Source organism: Xiphophorus hellerii, chromosome 1 (genome assembly GCF_003331165.1).
Source record: "Xiphophorus hellerii strain 12219 chromosome 1, Xiphophorus_hellerii-4.1, whole genome shotgun sequence".
NCBI classification, from domain to species: domain Eukaryota; kingdom Metazoa; phylum Chordata; class Actinopteri; order Cyprinodontiformes; family Poeciliidae; genus Xiphophorus; species Xiphophorus hellerii.
The window spans coordinates 20,934,470-20,953,244 of NC_045672.1; the positions used below are offsets into that span (position 1 = coordinate 20,934,470).

An 18,775-nucleotide genomic window follows, 5' to 3' on the forward strand; every position below is an offset into this window, starting at 1 on the left:
ACATCTAATCTCCATGAAGAAAGACTCCAGGCCTGGATTCAAAGTCAGGGCCTTCTTGCTGCAAGGCGGCAGTGCTACCTACTGAAGCACCGTGCAGCCCGGAGTATTCATTGATCCCCTCAAAGGAGAGGGATAATTATTCAATATTGAATAATTACTCATAACTCCTATGTGTTATAGTTCAGATTTTGTTGTAACATCTGAACAAACACACTTAAAGTTTGTCACTTATTCATTTAGCTCATGAGTTCCTTTGATAAGTTTTTAACTTTGGGGAATTTCCTGTTTTTGGACAAGATTTTCACAGGAAATATTGAATTGACCCTTTTTATACATTTTGAGACATTTGGATGAGGTACAAATCACCCACGGTACTAGACAAAAATGATGATTTTGAAGAATAATGCTTGAAAGACAGTTATAGGATAAAAGAGGGATCTATAAAGCCCCATCAGATTTACTTTTCTCTCCCACTCTCATCCACACAGGCAGCCAACTTTTTAGGATTAGGATGCTGATGGGAATAGGTCTGTTTGATCATTTTAGTATCTTTATAGAAATAAAGTTGAAGCTTTACATTTTTCATCATGGAGTTGGAAGGACTTAATTTAACAATGTGTAGTGTGGTCTGTAATCGGAAGCATTTGCATTGTCAGAAAAATACAATAATAAAGATAATATAATGCAGTGAGTGACAAAAGCCTTCACTTTATAAATATAAACGTTTTGAGTAATGCATGACAAATAAATGTCTTTCATCTAAAATTGGTCACTCGTCATTTCATGATAATTAAATGAGGCAGATGAGCAAGATCTTGCTTTATACCTGATTTTCATTCAGTTCCTAAAACCTGAGACCTTCTCCTCACTTCCTGACATACAGAAAACAAGTCTTACGATGATGAGATCAGAGATTGGACGTTTTATGGGAAAACCAGAAAACTCCACAAATAGAAAGCAAATCCCACCCAGTCATTGTTGTTTCGGGTCAAATAAGCACGCAAGCATTTAATAAAGCATTGTTAAGTTGCATTTTTTCGAAAGCAGATTTTATTCAAAGCTAAGAGCAGGAGTGAGGTTAAAATGCAGATTTAGAAAGCAGAGCAGTGTTCTGCGGGATTACAGCACACTTACTCAAAATAAAATCGATTGTGGATCTCGTTATAAAGGGAAAATCATTTATATTCATATTTTTTTCTCACTTTCGAGAATTGTTCTTTTGCCGATCAAAATGCTAGAATTGCTACTAAAGTTAAAAATGTTTAACAAAACTAAAAATAAAAAAAAACATTTGATGGGCTGTGTGTTTTTTGTAGAACCATTTGTGGTTCACAGGATTACCAGCTGCGTCAGAGCAGTTTGGCTGGTATTTGTCTTTCCCCTTTACTTTAGAGATTAGCGTGTAATACTGCTACAGCTTTGGGAATTCAAGAGGTGACTTGGCTATGCTGCTGTGAGCGGCCAGATGTTACTCAACTACAAAATGTCAAATGGCTTTTATGAATAAAATACCATTGCACTGAATAATGAGGTGGAATGTCTTATTTGTGTTTTTGGGTTTTTTTATCACTGGCCATTTTATTAGGTACTCTTTGCTTGTCTCCCTCTTTTGCCTTTTGAACAGCATTTTCTATGATATAGATTCTGGCGGTCATACAGGCAAAAACTCAGGTTTGGGAGCAGTTCAGTGAGGTCATGAAGATTTACTTCTGTATGGTTTCGAGGAGATTCTGGTCAACCACCTGACATCTCAGGAGGGGAAAGCAGTGCATCACCAACACTGTCTATGGTGGGGATGGAGTGCTACGGCATCCGGAGGCCCACCGCCTCCGGATGTCGTGAGCAGAACACTTCAAAGGCCTTCACAAATGAGCGAAAAATAGGGCGAGAGGTCAGTTGCATCCACTCACCTGTAATTAGATCTTCTGTTTCCTTTTGTCATTTCTACCTGTCCTACATCATTCAATCTCTTCTCTCTTCTTCTTCCCTTACTGGATCCTTCCATTTACTCCACCGTTCCTGGCTCCATTATTCTGCTGCTCTTGTTTAACCCTTTGTTCTGTTTCTCTCATGCCCTCGCTCCTGGTGTGTTTCACCCTCATTATTAGGACTAGTTTTCACTTCCGCCATAAAATTTCTTTCACTACGATCCTCTTGAGCTCCTGTCTGCATTTTGGCTCCACCTCATGAGATAACCTGAAAGTGAAAAGCCTATATTCAATGAATTTGTTAGTAGAGGTGATATTTTTAAGAATTTAAAGATTTCTATTTCTTGAAATTTAGTTTCCCCAAATTCACTTTCTTCGAATAGTCAGAGTTTTTACACAGTGAATCAACTTCACCGACGGATTGATAATTTGTAGTAATCCATAGGAAATCCTAAGGGAGGAAGAACATCTGAAAACCATAATCAGGTTGCATTGCTCTGGGAAGAAGCAGGTAACAGCAGGATCAGGGAAGGAGAAACTGAAATGAAGGAGTGCAACTGGGGAGAGTGATTACTGGATGGAAAGTGGATGCACTGACAGCAGATGGTCAACAGCTGTGAGGGTATCTGAGAGAAACTGATGGGAGAGAACGAGGACAGAACTGAGAAACACCAAAGAGCCAAAGACACACACATGAACTCGCACGCATACACGCAAAGAGCAGAATCTTCACATTTTGTTAGTTTTATACATTTGAGTGTAGAGTTATGTAATGGTAAAACCTGGTAAAAATCTGAATATGCATATGTGTTAAAACCATAGAACTGAAACAGGGTGCATTTTCATTTCCCAATAAGGTAATAGTATTATTAGCTTGGCCATTGCATTCCTGTGCAATCAGTTCAATTATGATCTCACTTTACAGTTCAGTCTGGGCTTTCTCTCATTATCTTGGAATTCTCTGGTAGAATTTTTTCCAGGCCAGTCAGTCCCAGAAGGAGAAGTTGGGAACATTGATTTTCTGCACTGTTTTAGAAGTGTAGGTCCTGTAGTTTTAGCAATGGCCGTGAAGGAAGTGAACAAAGACGTTCAGTCCAGTTAGTATTAAATGAACATGAACAGCCATGATTTTTTGACTCTGCACTTCTCTGTTCGCAGTGGAGGATGGTTGTTCACAGTGCAGGCAATTTCCAGTAAGCTTCATAACATCAAACTGGCGCATTACATGCGTCACAGGCGAGTGTTGGTGATGGGGTAAAATTTGAAACGTAAGTACAGTCCAGGGAAGCTATCATTTCTCAACGAGAAGCGACGTGTACAGCAAGGAGCTGGTTTCACTAACTATTCTACTACTTGTGTTAAAATCCCTACTGCTCTTAAACCAAAGGGCCTGAAATAGCAAGTTGACGCAAATTCTGTGCATGTTTATCAACTCAGTTGACTTACTTTTGGAGATTCACAATTATTTTTCATTAAGTCAGTTTTAACTTGGCTTAACAATGTGTTAAGTCAAAACTTTCTCAAAGCATTATGTTACATGTTATCCCATAGTTTAATCTTGGATCACTTTGGAAGGGACAACTAACTGAAGTGCCACTTTCTAAAACATTAACAGCATTGTCTCATCGAAAAAGATCAACAACAGTTGGTGTAAAGCCACCAACTGTCATTGATGTGTTTAATATTATGTGGTGGTGTGTTGTATGACCCTACTTTGCTCTGAAGAATACTTTCTCCAAGGTTTGAAAGTTTGTCCACGTGAAAATTGATTATTTTAACCGGGCACCCTTTGACAAATTATGCTATAGCTACATCCTGCATACTATATAGACTTTTAACAAATTATTAAGTGCCTGATTGTATCGTAACTAATGCTTATAAATAATTTTTCTGACTGAATATTCTAGACAGGTGAAGAACATATAAAAATTATTTTAGTGGAACTTCTACAACAGTGGAAACACCACTCACATCCTATACTTTGATATTTCTAAACTGAATGAAGAATCATCCCACATGCTAATGTTTTTCATGTTTCAGGTGATGGACACCCCAAAGAGAGCAGTCCTTTCATCAACAGCAGCGCAGCCTCTGATATGGAAAAGAGCCAGCAATATGACGGCAAGAGCATGGCCCTCTTTGAGGTGGGGGCTGCTCTTAGAAATGAGCACAGATCGTTCGTGTAAAGTGAATATTTTCACCCAGGTGTCACTTTGGGCTTTAGGAGGAGATTGATACCAGTCCAATGGTCTCCTCTCTGCTCAGCTCTCTGGCCAACTACTCCAACCTGCCAACTGGCAGCAAGGAGCATGAAGAGGCTGAGAATAACGAGGAGGGGGCTCGGCCGTCTAAAAAACCTGTAAAGGTAGAACACTGCAGCAATATTTGTGTGAATAAAAAAATTTACTTTATTTAGTTTTTCTTTTACATTTTTTAAAATGATTCATACATGAGTATTATTATGACATCCATTGTAAAGTTTAGATTATTGAACAGTTTCCTAATAGTAGAAGGAAAGTAACATAGTATCGGTGACACAAATTCTGTGATTGTTCAAATTTCTAGCATTAGATAATTCAGTTTCATTGGTACCTCCTCACTGATAGACAAGATAACTAAAAGTGCTTTCTGGACAATACATTTGAAGAAATACATGAAGAAAGAGTGACTTAAAAACATCAAACTACTAGTTCTGGCAGAGCGTCAGAAACTGCAGGAGATTCTTAAAGAGACAATTGCAAAGTTAAATTTCTTTTAAGCTATGTTTGATACAGTATTTCCATAACTACTAAAGGTCACATAGTTACTTGATTGTGCTATAAAATTGCACTATGTGCCTGGAAAATACATAATATTGCCCCATTAAACACATTGAGCTGTAGTAACTTGTGTGGAGGAATCATATTTGCCTATCTGCTTTGTCATGACCCCTAATACATTGCATACATATAATTTCCCTGCTATGTTTAAATTAAATAACATTTTAATCAATGCATCAATCAGCTCAAACATTTCAGCTTAATTCAGTCCAGTTTACAGCAGCATATTCGAAGGGATGACTCTATTAGTTCTAATAACAAATGTTGCTGACTAATATTCATGACAGAAAACACAGAATGAAGTTTAACTAAACCACATTCTGGGCCTGGGTCCGTCAATGGAAACGGTTTTTTTATGCACATGCTAGAATGGAGTGTGAAGAACTTATAGAATATCTGTCAGTGTTTTCTTACACAAGGTTTTCATATGAAAAACTAGTAGTTGCTGAATATAGCTCATAGTGCATATACAGACTTGAAAACGAGTAGTTAAAATAAGTACTTTCATGCAAACAGAAGTCAGAATTCAACACATTCTCACTCCCAACTCGTCATATGTTGATGATGTGGGACTCAGCTTCACATGTTGACGCGTCGGTTACCCCCCTTCGCGTCAATAATTGATGAGAAGGGTTCTCTCATTGAATGCTGTACCACTCCCTAAGCTTCCAAAACCGACAATCTGGGTAGGGTTAGGGTAAGGGTTACGGTTAGGCTTAGGGTTCGGGTACCCCCCTTCGCGTCAATTAGTGACGCGAAGGGGGGTAACCGACGCGTCAACATGTGACTCTGAGGGAACCTGCAAAAGCGTCAATATATGACGAGTCGGGAGTGAGAATAGGTTGTCATATTACATGAGGCCAAGACAACAAATGCATTGAGGTATGTAATGAGAAAGCACTTGACCCTTTACATTTCCCATTTGTCATTGTGGTTTGTGCTTTCCAGGCCCCCCAGCTCGGCACTCTGATGGGAGTCTACTTGCCATGCATCCAGAATATTTTTGGAGTGATCCTCTTCTTGCGGATGACATGGATGGTTGGGATTGGCGGAGTCTTCGGCTCATTCGTAATTGTCTTCATGTGTTGCTCTACGGTGCGTTAAAATTCAAATGTTCATTCTATGGTTCATCTGTTGTATAATGAAGATGTTCTTTAAAAAAAATAATAATTACACTTGGGGAAATACATTTCTGTCCATAAAAATGTATGTTTTTTTCTGACACAGTGCATTAAACCTGCAGATGTCCTTGTCTGGCATATTCATTCTTAGTTTAATGTACAGATGTTGAACTTGAATCCTGATATCTGGTTTGATGGGCTTTAGTTGTCAAAATTACTCAAATAAAAAAAAAAGAAGAAATCAAAGCAAAGCTTTGCTGCTTGGAGGTCATTATGTGAAGAGAGATTCAACAAAGTGCTAAACCTTCAATATGAAGAATAAAACAAAATTTTAAGATGTACGTGATAATCAAATGAGACAAATCAGAGATATTATTTGTCCACTGAACCGTTCAATAACTAAATAAGACAGTCTGCTGTTTGACTTGATGTTTGTTGTCTGTTGCTGTTTCCAGACCATGCTCACAGCCATCTCTATGAGTGCCATAGCAACAAATGGAGTCGTACCAGGTAAGGGTCTTCCTCCTGTGTGGGATGTTTTTGTGGGGATGTTTTTCTTCAGCAGGGACAAGGAAGCTTATCAGGAAAATTCTTGAAGTCTATAGAAAATGTGTAGGTGAAAGGTATTTGTGTGGGTCTTGAAGATGAAATCCCAATAACATATTTTCAAGTTTGGGGTAGTACTACGACTAATGAGAAATACTTACTCAAACAAGAGTATGAATACCTCTGCAAAGGATTGTCTTAATGAGTATGACAGATCAGAACACTGAATCCAGTATATGTTTTGACCCACAGCTGGTGGGTCATATTACATGATCTCTCGCTCCCTGGGGCCAGAGTTCGGTGGTGCGGTGGGGATTTGTTTCTACCTGGGAACCACCTTTGCTGGGGCCATGTATATACTAGGATGTATTGAAATTCTGCTGGTGAGTGGATCCAAATGAAAAAACACAGCTTTTGAATGTATTTGTCTTAATTGGCAGTTATTTCATTTGGTGTCTTCGTTCTGTGTGGTACAATATTTAAGTTTAGAAAATGTCAAAAATCAAATCAAAATACAATATTTATTTAGAAGACAGTAGTGCAAACATCCTAAGAAAGAATAAGAATCAGTTAGTTGATACATTGCTGGATTTACTTTTTTTTTTTATTATTGGTGTCAGACTCTGGTGAGCTGCATGTCATCCTATCACCCTTTGTTGAAGTCAAACAGACAATCTTACACACATGATTTCTGTGTGGACAAACAACATAAAAGAGACGAGCAATAGAAAAGAAAAGAGTACATTGTTCAGTGTGACTGTTAGCAAAGTGATTGATAAAATTATAATGCAGCAGGCATATCCGTAAATTGAGAAACGCCAATCAAACATGTTGTCAAAAATATGTTTGAGGTCCCAGATGTTGTCAATCAAACATCTTTGCTTGAATTCTAGCTTTTTCAACTTTTGACAAATTACGTTTGTAATATTTTAAAATAATTAGTACGATGATGTACACAATACATTAAAGGTTTGCTTTTTAATGTTCACTTTTTGTTATGCAGGCTATTTCATTTGAAACTTTGAAACTGTCTTGTCAAATGGTTTGATGTGGTACATTTATTTTAGTAAGAGAACATGTAAACATTTCATTTATTGTATATATATATATATATATATATATATATATATATATATATATATATATATATATATATATATATATATATATATATGTGGGGGGGGGGGGCTGTATTTAGATATTGAAATAATTTATTTTGTCTATACCTTCCTTTTTCCCTCAGATTTATATTGTTCCACAGGCAGCCATCTTTAAGATTGAGGGCCTGGAGGGTCCTGAGGCAGAGATTGCTCTCCTCAATAATATGCGGGTATATGGCACCATCGTGCTCAGTTTCATGGCCATAGTTGTGTTTGTTGGGGTCAAATATGTCAATAAGTTGGCGTTAGCCTTCCTGGCCTGTGTTATCCTATCTATTCTGGCCGTTTATGCTGGAATCATCAAGACTGCCCTTGAGCCTCCTGTCTTTCCGTAAGTGACACTCTTGTTAAGTTTCTTTACTAATCTCTGCTTAACTTAACAATACATTTTGTTGTCTATTTTTGACTTGGCAGTGTTTGTCTCCTTGGAAATCGAACGCTTCTCTCTAAATCATATGACGTTTGTGCAAAGGTCATTGAAATAGACAATGAGACGATCACCACAAAGTTGTGGAGGTCATTCTGTGATTCTGATTCCCTCAATGCTACATGTGATGAATATTTCATCAACAACAATGTTACAGAGATGCAGGGCATTCCTGGGGTCACTAGTGGGATCCTTGCAGGTTGGTTCTGTAACACAACGGTACCATAGTTTGATGATTACGCCACAGACACTTTATGCACACTCATTTTTCTCCCAGAGAACCTATTTGGAAACTATCTGGAGAAGGGTATGATCTTGGAGAAGCGTGGAATCTCATCCAATGTGGATCCTGAAATTCCGACCACCAACGCCAATCGCTACGTCCTAGCTGACATCACCAGCTTCTTCACCCTACTGGTGGGGATTTATTTCCCTTCTGTTACAGGTGACAAGTCCTTTTTTCTCACATTTAAAGGTATAAAAAGCAGATTTTATGGCAGTAATGCCCAAGCATTGATAACAAGCATATTCAAGTACATAGAACCCAAGAGTTCTTGGTCCCAGGCCATCGTTGGCCAAAGGTCAAGATTAGTTTTGTAAATGTATTATTATCCCTGTGGAATTATGTCACTAGGGCACTAGAGTGAAGAGAGAGACATACTGTAGCTGTCAACTGATCATCACTTTGTGGTGAGTTGGATATGGGGAAGAAAGGTCTGCCAGACAGACTTGGTAAAGTCAAAAAAGTGATGAGGGTGAACTAAGAATGTTCAAAGGCGATCTTGAATTTTGAGAAGAGTTTCTCTCATGTTCTCTCGAGTCAGGGGACTTGCAATATGTTTGGATTCAAGATTCAGGAGCTGTAGTCTCAAGTCCACACATCCACACCTGTCATGGCAAACACAAATGGACTCGGTGGAATAAAATGTTACATTGACTATAAAATGAGCAAACCAGTTATATTTGACAGGTTATTCTGAGCAAGAAAATCTATGAAAGATTAAGCCGAAAACTGTGAAAATATTTGAGTGATTCTGGTTATAAAAAAAGGGAAGACAGAATTTTAAGAGTGAAGCTCTAAATGGATTTTTTTTCTGGGACTCACAGGGATCATGGCAGGCTCAAATCGCTCTGGTGATCTGCGCGATGCCCAGAAGTCCATCCCGATTGGTACCATCGCAGCCATCACTACCACCTCCACTGTGTGTATCCTTAATTGGTCAAACATTGGAAGGAAGGAAAGAAAGATCAACATGTGCCGGAGGATTATGAATATGTAAACAAATATTCTTAACGAAGTAGTGTTTCTTAACTTTTCCTCCCTAGATATGTCTTGTGTAATCCTGTTTGGTGCTTGCATAGAAGGAGTCGTACTGAGAGACAAGTAAGTTTGCATGGTTTATTTACTTTTCACTTTTTTTAATCATTTGCATCAGATGGTTTTAAATTCCCCTTGCACGCACTGATAGAGAAGAGATAGAGAGCTGAGATTTTGCCTCCTCTCTTCAGGTTTGGTGAAGGGGTTAATGGTAACCTGGTGATTGGCACCCTGGCATGGCCTTCTCCCTGGGTCATCGTGTTTGGCTCTTTCTTCTCCACCTGTGGTGCAGGACTTCAGAGTCTGACTGGAGCTCCACGTCTACTGCAAGCCATCTCAAGAGACGGCATCATCCCATTTCTCAGAGTTAGTCCAGGAATTCCTACTAAAGCCCGATTTATTTACCTTCCCTTGTCATGCAGAAACAAACACATGAGGATTTAAAGTCTGATGTATGCTTCTTTTTTTTTTTTTTGTGGTTATTGCTTTTAGGTTTTTGGACATGGTAAAGCTAACGGGGAGCCAACCTGGGCACTGTTACTAACAGCTAGCATCTGTGAGATCGGCATTATCATTGCCTCCCTGGATTCAGTTGCTCCCATCCTGTCTATGTAAGAATACCAGGATGAATTCACTGTTAGGCAAAATAATTGCAATTACTTATTTTCATCTTTTTGTTATTTCTAACATTTTGTTTTTGTTTTTAGGTTTTTCTTGATGTGCTATATGTTTGTCAATCTTGCCTGTGCCCTGCAGACCCTGCTGAGGACACCAAACTGGAGGCCACGATTTAAATTCTACCACTGGTAAGCCTTTAAGCCCATATGTATCATATCAACATTTTTAAGAATTTTTCTTTTCAGTTGTGTTCAGGCTTGCAACTCACACTAGCTCTGTTCATTTCCATATGATATGTGGAAAATGTGTGAATGAAAAAGAAGACAAAGCAGTCAAGATTGCACCTTAAAGTTCCAAAACAAAGACAAGGATACATTGGACAATACATTTAAAATTAGGGACTGCATCCTTTGAAGGTCGATTACATCACAGCAGTGCAACAAAGGCTGTCCAAATTCGACGGCTCCTTTAAATGTGTTCTCCTTTTCCCTGGATATGAAGGACTGATGTATCCTTCATTACCCACTGTATCCCAAAATTCATTCATCAATGGGAGATTTTTGTTGCTGTAACAATGGCAGGTGAAGTTAGGGAGATGTACAGTTTTAAATATAAGTACATTAAAATTTGCTGGTACAAACATTAAAAGCTTAATGCAGTTTTGTTGTTAGACTTTTGCCATGTGCATAGACATTTTTTATATATTTTTTGTAAAAAAAAAAAATTATTAAATAATTTGATTCATTAAAAATCACAGATTCTGTGCTTGAACTATTTGTCATAGATATGGCATAATTTGGGTTGTATCCTTTTTTCTCATTCTAGTTTTGTTCTTTATCTTAATTTCAGGATTTTATTGGTTACATAATCATGAGGGGAAAAAAACAACAGCCTCGCCTTTTTAGAGTGCATGACTTGAAAGACTATTTTTAAGTCCAAATATTGTGTTGTAAACATATCTGTTTTTGAAAAAAAAAGTAAGGCAAACTGTTTTATTTATGTTTCATTAAAAATATTTAGGTTTTAGGTGGCTCTAAAATATGACATTTGGCCTTTAAAAGCAATGGAGAGGACCAAATGTTCTGTAAATAGTCACATACTTTTGACATCCTGTCACCAACAGGGCTTTGTCTTTCCTGGGTATGAGTCTGTGTCTGTCGCTCATGTTCATCTGCTCCTGGTATTATGCCATAGTTGCCATGGGTATTGCCACCTGCATCTACAAATATATTGAGTTCTGTGGGTGAGTAATCATTACAGCAGCATGTAATTCATCATTGATGGATAAGGTTTTTAAAATTACAAGGTTTTCTTTGTTTAGGGTATATTACTTATCATCGTAGTTTCAATAAATCTGTTGTCAATTGTTGTTATGTTTTAAAACAGAGCTGAGAAAGAGTGGGGAGATGGCATTCGAGGAATTTCGCTCAGTGCTGCACGATTTGCTCTGATGAGGCTGGAGGAGGGGCCGCCACACACCAAAAACTGGAGGTCTGTTTAGTCATATGATTTGTATTTGAACATATGGAAAAAATGTGCTAACTTCAAACCAGTTTGCTTTTTCCTTTTGATTATTTTTCCACTAACTTGTTGTGGTGTTGTGGTTCTCTGCTTGCTATAAGACCTCAGATCCTGGTGCTGGTGAGCATGGATGCTGAGCAGAATGTGGAGCAGCCCCGCCTGCTGTCTCTGACCAATCAGCTTAAAGCAGGCAAAGGCCTGACCATTGTAGGTACTGCTGTTCAAGGAACTTTCCTTGACAGCTATAGTGAAGCCCAGAGGGCAGATCAGGTATCTTGCTTCCCTTTGAAAGATACACAGCTTTTCTACCCACATTTTCAGTTCCAAAGTGGAATTTCCAGTTGTGCATCTTTGTCTGCAGTCTTTGCGTAAGCTGATGGAGACAGAGAGGGTGAAAGGTTTCTCTCAGGTGGTATTCTCCTCCAACATGAGAGATGGGACATCACACCTGATCCAGGTTGGAGGACTTGGGGGTTTGAAGCACAATACTGTGATGGTGAGCTGGCCTCAGAACTGGAAGCAGCCCGAGTGCTACCAGCAGTTCAGGAACTTCATTGGTAAAGAAACTGTCTACAGCCTCGTCTTCATGTCCTTTTATTATGGCTATATTTGGAAAAAATAAAATAAAATTCAAATTTAATCAAGTTTAATTTTGACCCAAGATATTATTATTTTATTAGTTGGTAAAAGATTGTACAAATCTTTTATTGTCTTTTTCCTCTTTCTGTTTACAGAGACCGTTAGAGAGACAACCATAGCTAGTTTGGCCTTGCTGGTTCCTAAGAATATCTCCAGTTATCCGTCCAATGGAGAGCGCTTCACTGAAGGCCACATAGATGTGTGGTGGATCGTCCATGACGGAGGCATGCTGATGCTTCTGCCCTTCCTGCTCCGCCAACATAAGGTGAGAATCAGCACTTTGTGCTCTTTTTATTTCAGACATTTACTGTGTAGTGAGAAATAATCCATCTAGGTTAGTGATGTGAATTTAAAACAGTATGAAACATTAAGGATTTCAGTGCGTGTTCAAGTTAATGTTGGTTGCCTCAGGTGTGGAGGAAGTGCAAAATGCGCATTTTCACTGTGGCACAAATGGATGACAACAGCATCCAGATGAAGAAAGACCTCATCACTTTCCTCTATCACCTGCGCATTGATGCTGCTGTGGAAGTAGTGGAGATGGTGAGAGATTTGTCTCAGACTTACATCCCCCATTATTTCCAGGAAGACTTTTTTTTTTCTAGGAAAGCTTGCTCATTGTTTCTAAATAAAACCTGTTCCTTGGATTATCATAATGCTTATTAACATAAACATCTGTTTTCCTCTCAAAGCTTGACAGTGACATCTCAGCTTACACCTACGAGAAGACACTAGTAATGGAGCAAAGATCTCAGATCCTCAAACAGATGCATCTGACAAAGAATGAGATGGAGAGAGAGGTAAATTAGAAAACACTTCCACCAGAAGAAATTAACATAGGAAACTTTTCACGGGTTTTGTTATCCAGCGACATTAATCTAATGATCACAATTTTCTTAGTTTTCATTTTTAAATTTGTATTGATTTGCTTTGCACCACTTTATGTTGGTTTAACACATAAAATCCCAACAAAATACATTGATGTTTTTGGCTATTATGAGCCAAACTGAAATAATGTCAAGGGGTATGAATACTTTCACAGCCATTTTCTACCAATTTGGAACAAACTACAGGAATTAAAGGGGCTCTTCGTGTTTCATTTTTGTAGATTCAAAGTATTACTGATTTCTCCCGTGGATCCATCCGTCGTAAAAACCCGCCAACCTTGCAGCCCCAACACAGCACAGAGGAGGGAACCAGCCTGGCAGAAAAACCAGAAGATAAGGTAAACATTTAAAACATCCCCCGTCTCTCTCTCTCTCTGTGTTGTTCAGCTTCTGTGACCTCTGTTCTTTCTTGAAATGGGGTTGCTTGATCCCAGAAGCAGGAAGTGGCTTGGTGAATAATCACTTTCACTTTTACTGACAGGTGTCTCTTTTCATCCTTTCACCCTGTCATCACACGTGTTTGTCTCTCAGTCTGAGGCTGTCTCCAACCCAAAACAGGTCCGCCTCATCCAAAGTAAGAATGCAGCCACCAGCCCAACAAGTCCCACTTCACCTGCTGCCACGCTCGCAGGAGGCACTGTCACCTGGAGAGACAGCAAGGGCCCAGATAAAGGGATGACGGACTCAGCAGCGACACCAGGGGCAGGCAAAGACCCCCTTAATATGAAACCGTAAGTCACCTAGTACCTAACTTTAACTCATGAGTCTGTCTGAGGTTTATACGAAAGACCCAAAATAACAAATGGGCCAGGTAGATCAAAAACATTCCAGGAAGTTAGACTTCACAGAAAAGAGTTTTATATCTGGGGAAAATGTCTAGATGTAAACTTTCAGTTATAATCTGGATCACTTAGGGAATAAAAGCAGACATGATCACAACACCAAATTAGTTATTTGTCTGTTTTTATGAAAATGTAACTTCAAATTAGACTGAACCTAAATTACTGTGTTCACATATGATTTTTATTTTTTTTACATTGTTTCCATGAGATACACGTTTTTTTGTGTCAACTTACACTTTGTCTTTTCCCTTGTTGAAGGAATACAAATTTTCACAAAATGAATTTGTGAAATCTTGAAACATATTAGTAGTTTGTGTGTGTACTTTTTGCATAAAGCCAACCTTTGAACATTTTAATCTCTCTAAGTAAAATACCTTTGGGTCATGTGTTAAAATATAATTTATATATATACAGTACATATATTATATATAAAAAGAAACCTATTGAACTTATAAATGCAGCTACACGTTAGCAGCTCTTTGAAAAAATATTGCTCTTTTTTTTAACTCACGCTTCAGGGAATGGGAGAGCTTGTGAGTATTCACATTTTCTAATCAATTGTATTTCCTTTCTGATTGGAGCATCTAAAAAGCTGTTTTTCTTTTTTCCAGTTGTGAGTTGAATTTCTCTGGTTTCAGGAACCAGACAGATGTGAGGCGCATGCACACAGCAATGAGACTCAATGAGGTCATCACAAAGAAGTCCAAGGAGGCAAAATTAGTCCTGCTCAACATGCCAGGACCACCAAAGAACCGAGTGGGCGATGAAAACTGTATCCTTCTGTAACAGGTGTATACCATTAGTGTTCTTTACTGATCACTTGGTCTTATACAGTCAGTTAAACTTTATGTGTTCTGCGTTGTGTTCAGATGAAGAAGGGAGTCAGACCACAGGAGTTGCTGGTTGTTCTTTAATGCAGGTTGCTGGCAGAGGCCTGCACAAATAGAAATAAAAATCCCCTTTAACATGCAGCTCTTCCATTCACAGGAGTCGGAATTCCCCTCTTCTCAGGCAGCCTAGCGCCAACTGAAGGTAGTACAGCACTGATGTCATAAGACACTCTCTTAAAGTGACAGTACAGGTACTAGTGCTTATCAAAATAAGTAACATAATAAAATTCTTAAAATATGACAAAGAAATAGGATTCTTCAGTGTTACTCAGGATTTTGTGAAATTTCAAACATTATAATAATAAAAAATAAAGCACATTTTCTAAAGTTGTTGCACTTCATATTATTCTGTGTGCTCAAAGTAAGCATTAGAAAAAAACAGCATAGACTTCATATTATTTAATGTGATAATCCTTCACTTGGAGTGTCTCTCAGATATGGAGTTCCTTGAGGTTCTCACTGAAGGTCTCAACAGGGTTCTCCTAGTGCGAGGAGGCGGGCGAGAAGTCATCACCATCTACTCCTGAGAGGCTTAAATTAGCATCTAAAAGAACTTGTGAGTTCTTCTGCTTCTCTGTGATTCTAGGAAAATCCTCTCTCCAACCCATCACCTGTCCCCTCACCTGGCAACCAGACTGCAGAGCTTCCGGGAACGTCGACCCATGACCTAACTCCATCTATTACCTCCAAACTATCTGAGCTCACTTCACCTGATAACGTTTTGGAAGAACTTTCTGATTTATTCTGGATTTTTCCTGCTCATCTATAAGAAAAAAAATTCCTTTATGTCTTTGATCTGTCATTTGACATCTGTGCTATTTGAGAGTTTGTTCATCCTAAATCATCTTGGTTTTTGTCCGAGATTGTATGAATGACAGCACCCAAGTAATAATTTAAATTACTAAATTAATGGAGGTGACTATTCTGTGTTCATTTAGATAAAACTAGTGTGTAAAAGCAACTAAGGGTGGGTTCTTTTTTACTTCAATACAAAGAAATGGCATTCATTCAAATTGCTTTTGTTCAATTTCATGTTTAGAAAATTTGATAGAGCTTTAGATCTAAGAAAAAATATTTTATAGAAATCATGGCCATAAATCTGGTCATTTTTGCATTCTTTTGAATTGTTAACCACCTAGTAAATTGTAGAATTCATATTCAAGTATATATTTTATAAAATATTTTTAAATAATTGAAGAATTATCGGTGGAAAAAGTAAAAATTCTAAATGATATCTCTTTGGAAGAGCAATATCACAATACTGCAGATGACATTACAAAATAGAAAACAATGTGCTTCATCACGATGTATTTTCTTTCTGCTGTGTCAGAGCCATTTTTTATCTAAAATGTCCACATGCTAGCTTATTTTTAAAGATGAATTCTTTATATTCATGCTCTTATTCAGATGTTGTTTTTCTTTTTTCGAAAGACAGGATTGTGCATGTCAGCTGAATCTGTTGCAGTTAATTTCAAAAAATTGACCAAGCTTTGCAGCACTAAATAGAGAGAAAGTCTCGCTCCCTCACAAAAAGCTCTGTCAGTTTTTATTGGTCAACTTTGTGGTCTGATTATACTTTGCCCTCATTCTGCTGGCACGCTGTGTAACTGCTAAAAGTTAGAGGAACAACTTTGTATTAGATCCAAATTTTAAAACTATTTAAAAAAAATACCCTCTTAATTGATAGGGACAGTAAAGTATGTGGTTTAGAAATAGGTTTACAGATGCAATTTAGTCCTAAATGAGATTACTATGGAGAAATGTTCTGGCACTTTTTTATTAGCTTATTTCACAAGCTGCGGTACTGAGAATTTCTGACATGTTGAATTGAATCATGCAGAAACATCTGTTTAAAGGTAACCCTGTTGACTAAAGGTCACTCACTAACTCACAGCTGCACAAAACCTGCAAAATACAAATACGTACAAATACAAACACAAATGTATTGAAAGTGTATTTCAGAGGGTGTCTGCTACAATTTTGAGATGACTTTGTTCATCAGAAACTACATTCATTAGGGTGTGTATGTTTTGATGATTTATTTAATTCTCCAGCTTATTTTATGTTTTTATGTTTAGTTTACATTACATTAGCTTTTACAGAAAGGCTAAACCACAAAGCTTTGTCTATATTTGGCATAAAACTTCATCAGATAACTGTGGAGGAGAGATAGGCCTAAAATATCCACATGTCATAATATATTTTATTCATTTAGGTAAATGAAGAAGGAAAAAATTGGATCCTTAGATGTAATATTTAGTCTGACCCTCCCTATGTAGCAACAACCTCAAATCAAAGTGTTTTAATTTTAGTTTATTCTGTATAAAATAACTTTGATTTTTAAGCTTTTGATTTGTCTAAGTTGAGGACTTTCACTTGGCTTATCTAAAACTTTAGTATTTCTTTTTTCCTTTTTTTTGTTAATTGTTTTTCACATTTTGGTTAAATAGCTTTTGCATTCATGGATCTGATGTTATTGCTGGGGGATTGCTTTAACCATAGTTTTATTAACATTTACAGTGTTGTATAGTTCGGATGCAGCTAAAGAGGCCCAGATCATTATATTACCAACATGCTTTCCAAATATGCTGCTCCTTTCCTGTTAGATTGTGTTATTTAGTGTTTTTGTTTATTTTTCACATTTGCAACTTAAATAAGTATCTTAAGGTTTTATTTGTCTATAGATTGTTTTTCTAACAATATTGCCATTAGATTAAATTGTGAACAAGCAGTCAAATTCCCTTTGGAGAACTTCATCTGTATAACTTACACCACTGGAGGTCAGTGTTTATCAACATTTCTGACTCCTAATAAGAAAACTGATCAGTTGCTTAGATTTTACGGAGAGCTTATTGGTCGTGTGTGTTTTCAAAGTTTTATTTTAGTTGAACAGTCGAAGGAAGAATATCATTGGTATTGAAGTTTCATTTATTTGTAAATGACAGCCAGCTCATCATCTTATGATCCACCATGAATGCTTCTGTGCTTGGGGGAAAAGTGAGGCAATGACCCAAATATGGCAGTATATCCATTAAAGAATGTTTAAGAATTAAGAAGAAGAAAGTCCTCAGCCTAGTTCAAACCCAGATCTTTTTATTATGAACATGTTGTGACCTGAAAAAACATCAGTTAGGTGGGTAGGGTGTCCTAACTTTTTCTTCAGAATATACATTTTTGCTTATCTCTCTTGTTCCTAGACTAAAACAAGTTTAATAATTGTTAAGTGCAGTTAGTTATTTTCTTTTCCAGACAAAGAAATAGATTAGTGATCAACATGTGGGAATTTCTTGATAAGAGACTGTAAATTAATGAGGCATATCAAGTTATTTACATTACTGTATGTTTTTGGTCAGCAGTTTCACCGCTTGGTGTCACATAACTCATAAATCAGAGTGTGTTTCCAGTATCCAGAACATGTATAGATTATCTTTATGGAGTTGGACGGACCTTTGTGATTAAAGTTTAATGACGAAAGCCCACTTCCCTCTCTATCTACTATTACCCCATCCTTTCGTATAGGACTCACTTTGTGTTTTAATTTTCTCTCATTTGTATGATAGCATACAGTTTGCAAATCTTACCTCATCCTTAATACAATAATATATTGCTTTATTGAATAATGTTTGTACAGAGAAGTGTTTGCTTTATTTTACTGATAAAGGTGGTTGCAGCAACACCCCCTGTGCATGTAGGATGTTATTTTACAAGTCATACATACTGGTTCCTAGTTTGTGCATGCTGGGTTTGTTTTACACTAAATGGTATATTAAAGACACAAAACATAATGATACATTTAGCATTGTTGACCGGTTTAAGTTAGGAATGTGTTTAAAACTATTACATATTTTTATGTCTGCACAAAGTGTAATAACTTTTAAAATTAATAAAAGTTGGAAATATGAGGACTCTTTTCTGTTGAGAGCGTATTTTACATTTTTCAGTAATAAGGAAGCTGCGTCTGCTGAAGACATCCAACACAGTGTCTGAAGTTAATTGTGCCCGTTGCACGAACTTGTGGTTCAAGCTACCTTTGACCTTGTGTAGGGGATATGAACCATA

At 37.5% G+C, this 18,775-nt stretch overlaps 1 protein-coding gene across 2 annotated transcripts in view; it reads left to right on the forward strand.

The window, feature by feature from the left end:
- The window catches only part of slc12a5b (solute carrier family 12 member 5b), a 34,568-nt gene that overhangs the window by 12,982 nt on the left and 2,811 nt on the right, over window positions 1-18,775 (forward strand). Inside the window, exons 2-26 of one of the 2 annotated variants that reach the window (XM_032574038.1) lie at window positions 3,969-4,072; window positions 4,153-4,293; window positions 5,696-5,842; window positions 6,324-6,378; window positions 6,667-6,797; window positions 7,658-7,905; window positions 7,989-8,200; window positions 8,279-8,446; window positions 9,109-9,207; window positions 9,328-9,385; window positions 9,511-9,685; window positions 9,812-9,930; window positions 10,027-10,125; window positions 11,061-11,180; window positions 11,324-11,428; window positions 11,560-11,728; window positions 11,820-12,015; window positions 12,193-12,362; window positions 12,509-12,640; window positions 12,790-12,897; window positions 13,206-13,322; window positions 13,516-13,715; window positions 14,345-14,359; window positions 14,465-14,598; window positions 15,152-18,618. In XM_032574038.1, coding sequence (XP_032429929.1) covers window positions 3,969-4,072; window positions 4,153-4,293; window positions 5,696-5,842; window positions 6,324-6,378; window positions 6,667-6,797; window positions 7,658-7,905; window positions 7,989-8,200; window positions 8,279-8,446; window positions 9,109-9,207; window positions 9,328-9,385; window positions 9,511-9,685; window positions 9,812-9,930; window positions 10,027-10,125; window positions 11,061-11,180; window positions 11,324-11,428; window positions 11,560-11,728; window positions 11,820-12,015; window positions 12,193-12,362; window positions 12,509-12,640; window positions 12,790-12,897; window positions 13,206-13,322; window positions 13,516-13,715; window positions 14,345-14,359; window positions 14,465-14,598; window positions 15,152-15,243 — 3,314 coding nt within the window. In that variant the 3' untranslated portion in view covers window positions 15,244-18,618. Of the gene's footprint in view, window positions 1-3,968; window positions 4,073-4,152; window positions 4,294-5,695; window positions 5,843-6,323; window positions 6,379-6,666; window positions 6,798-7,657; window positions 7,906-7,988; window positions 8,201-8,278; window positions 8,447-9,108; window positions 9,208-9,327; window positions 9,386-9,510; window positions 9,686-9,811; window positions 9,931-10,026; window positions 10,126-11,060; window positions 11,181-11,323; window positions 11,429-11,559; window positions 11,729-11,819; window positions 12,016-12,192; window positions 12,363-12,508; window positions 12,641-12,789; window positions 12,898-13,205; window positions 13,323-13,515; window positions 13,716-14,344; window positions 14,360-14,464; window positions 14,599-15,151; window positions 18,619-18,775 lie in introns of those variants that run through there. The other variant, XM_032574873.1, reaches the window with a different exon arrangement.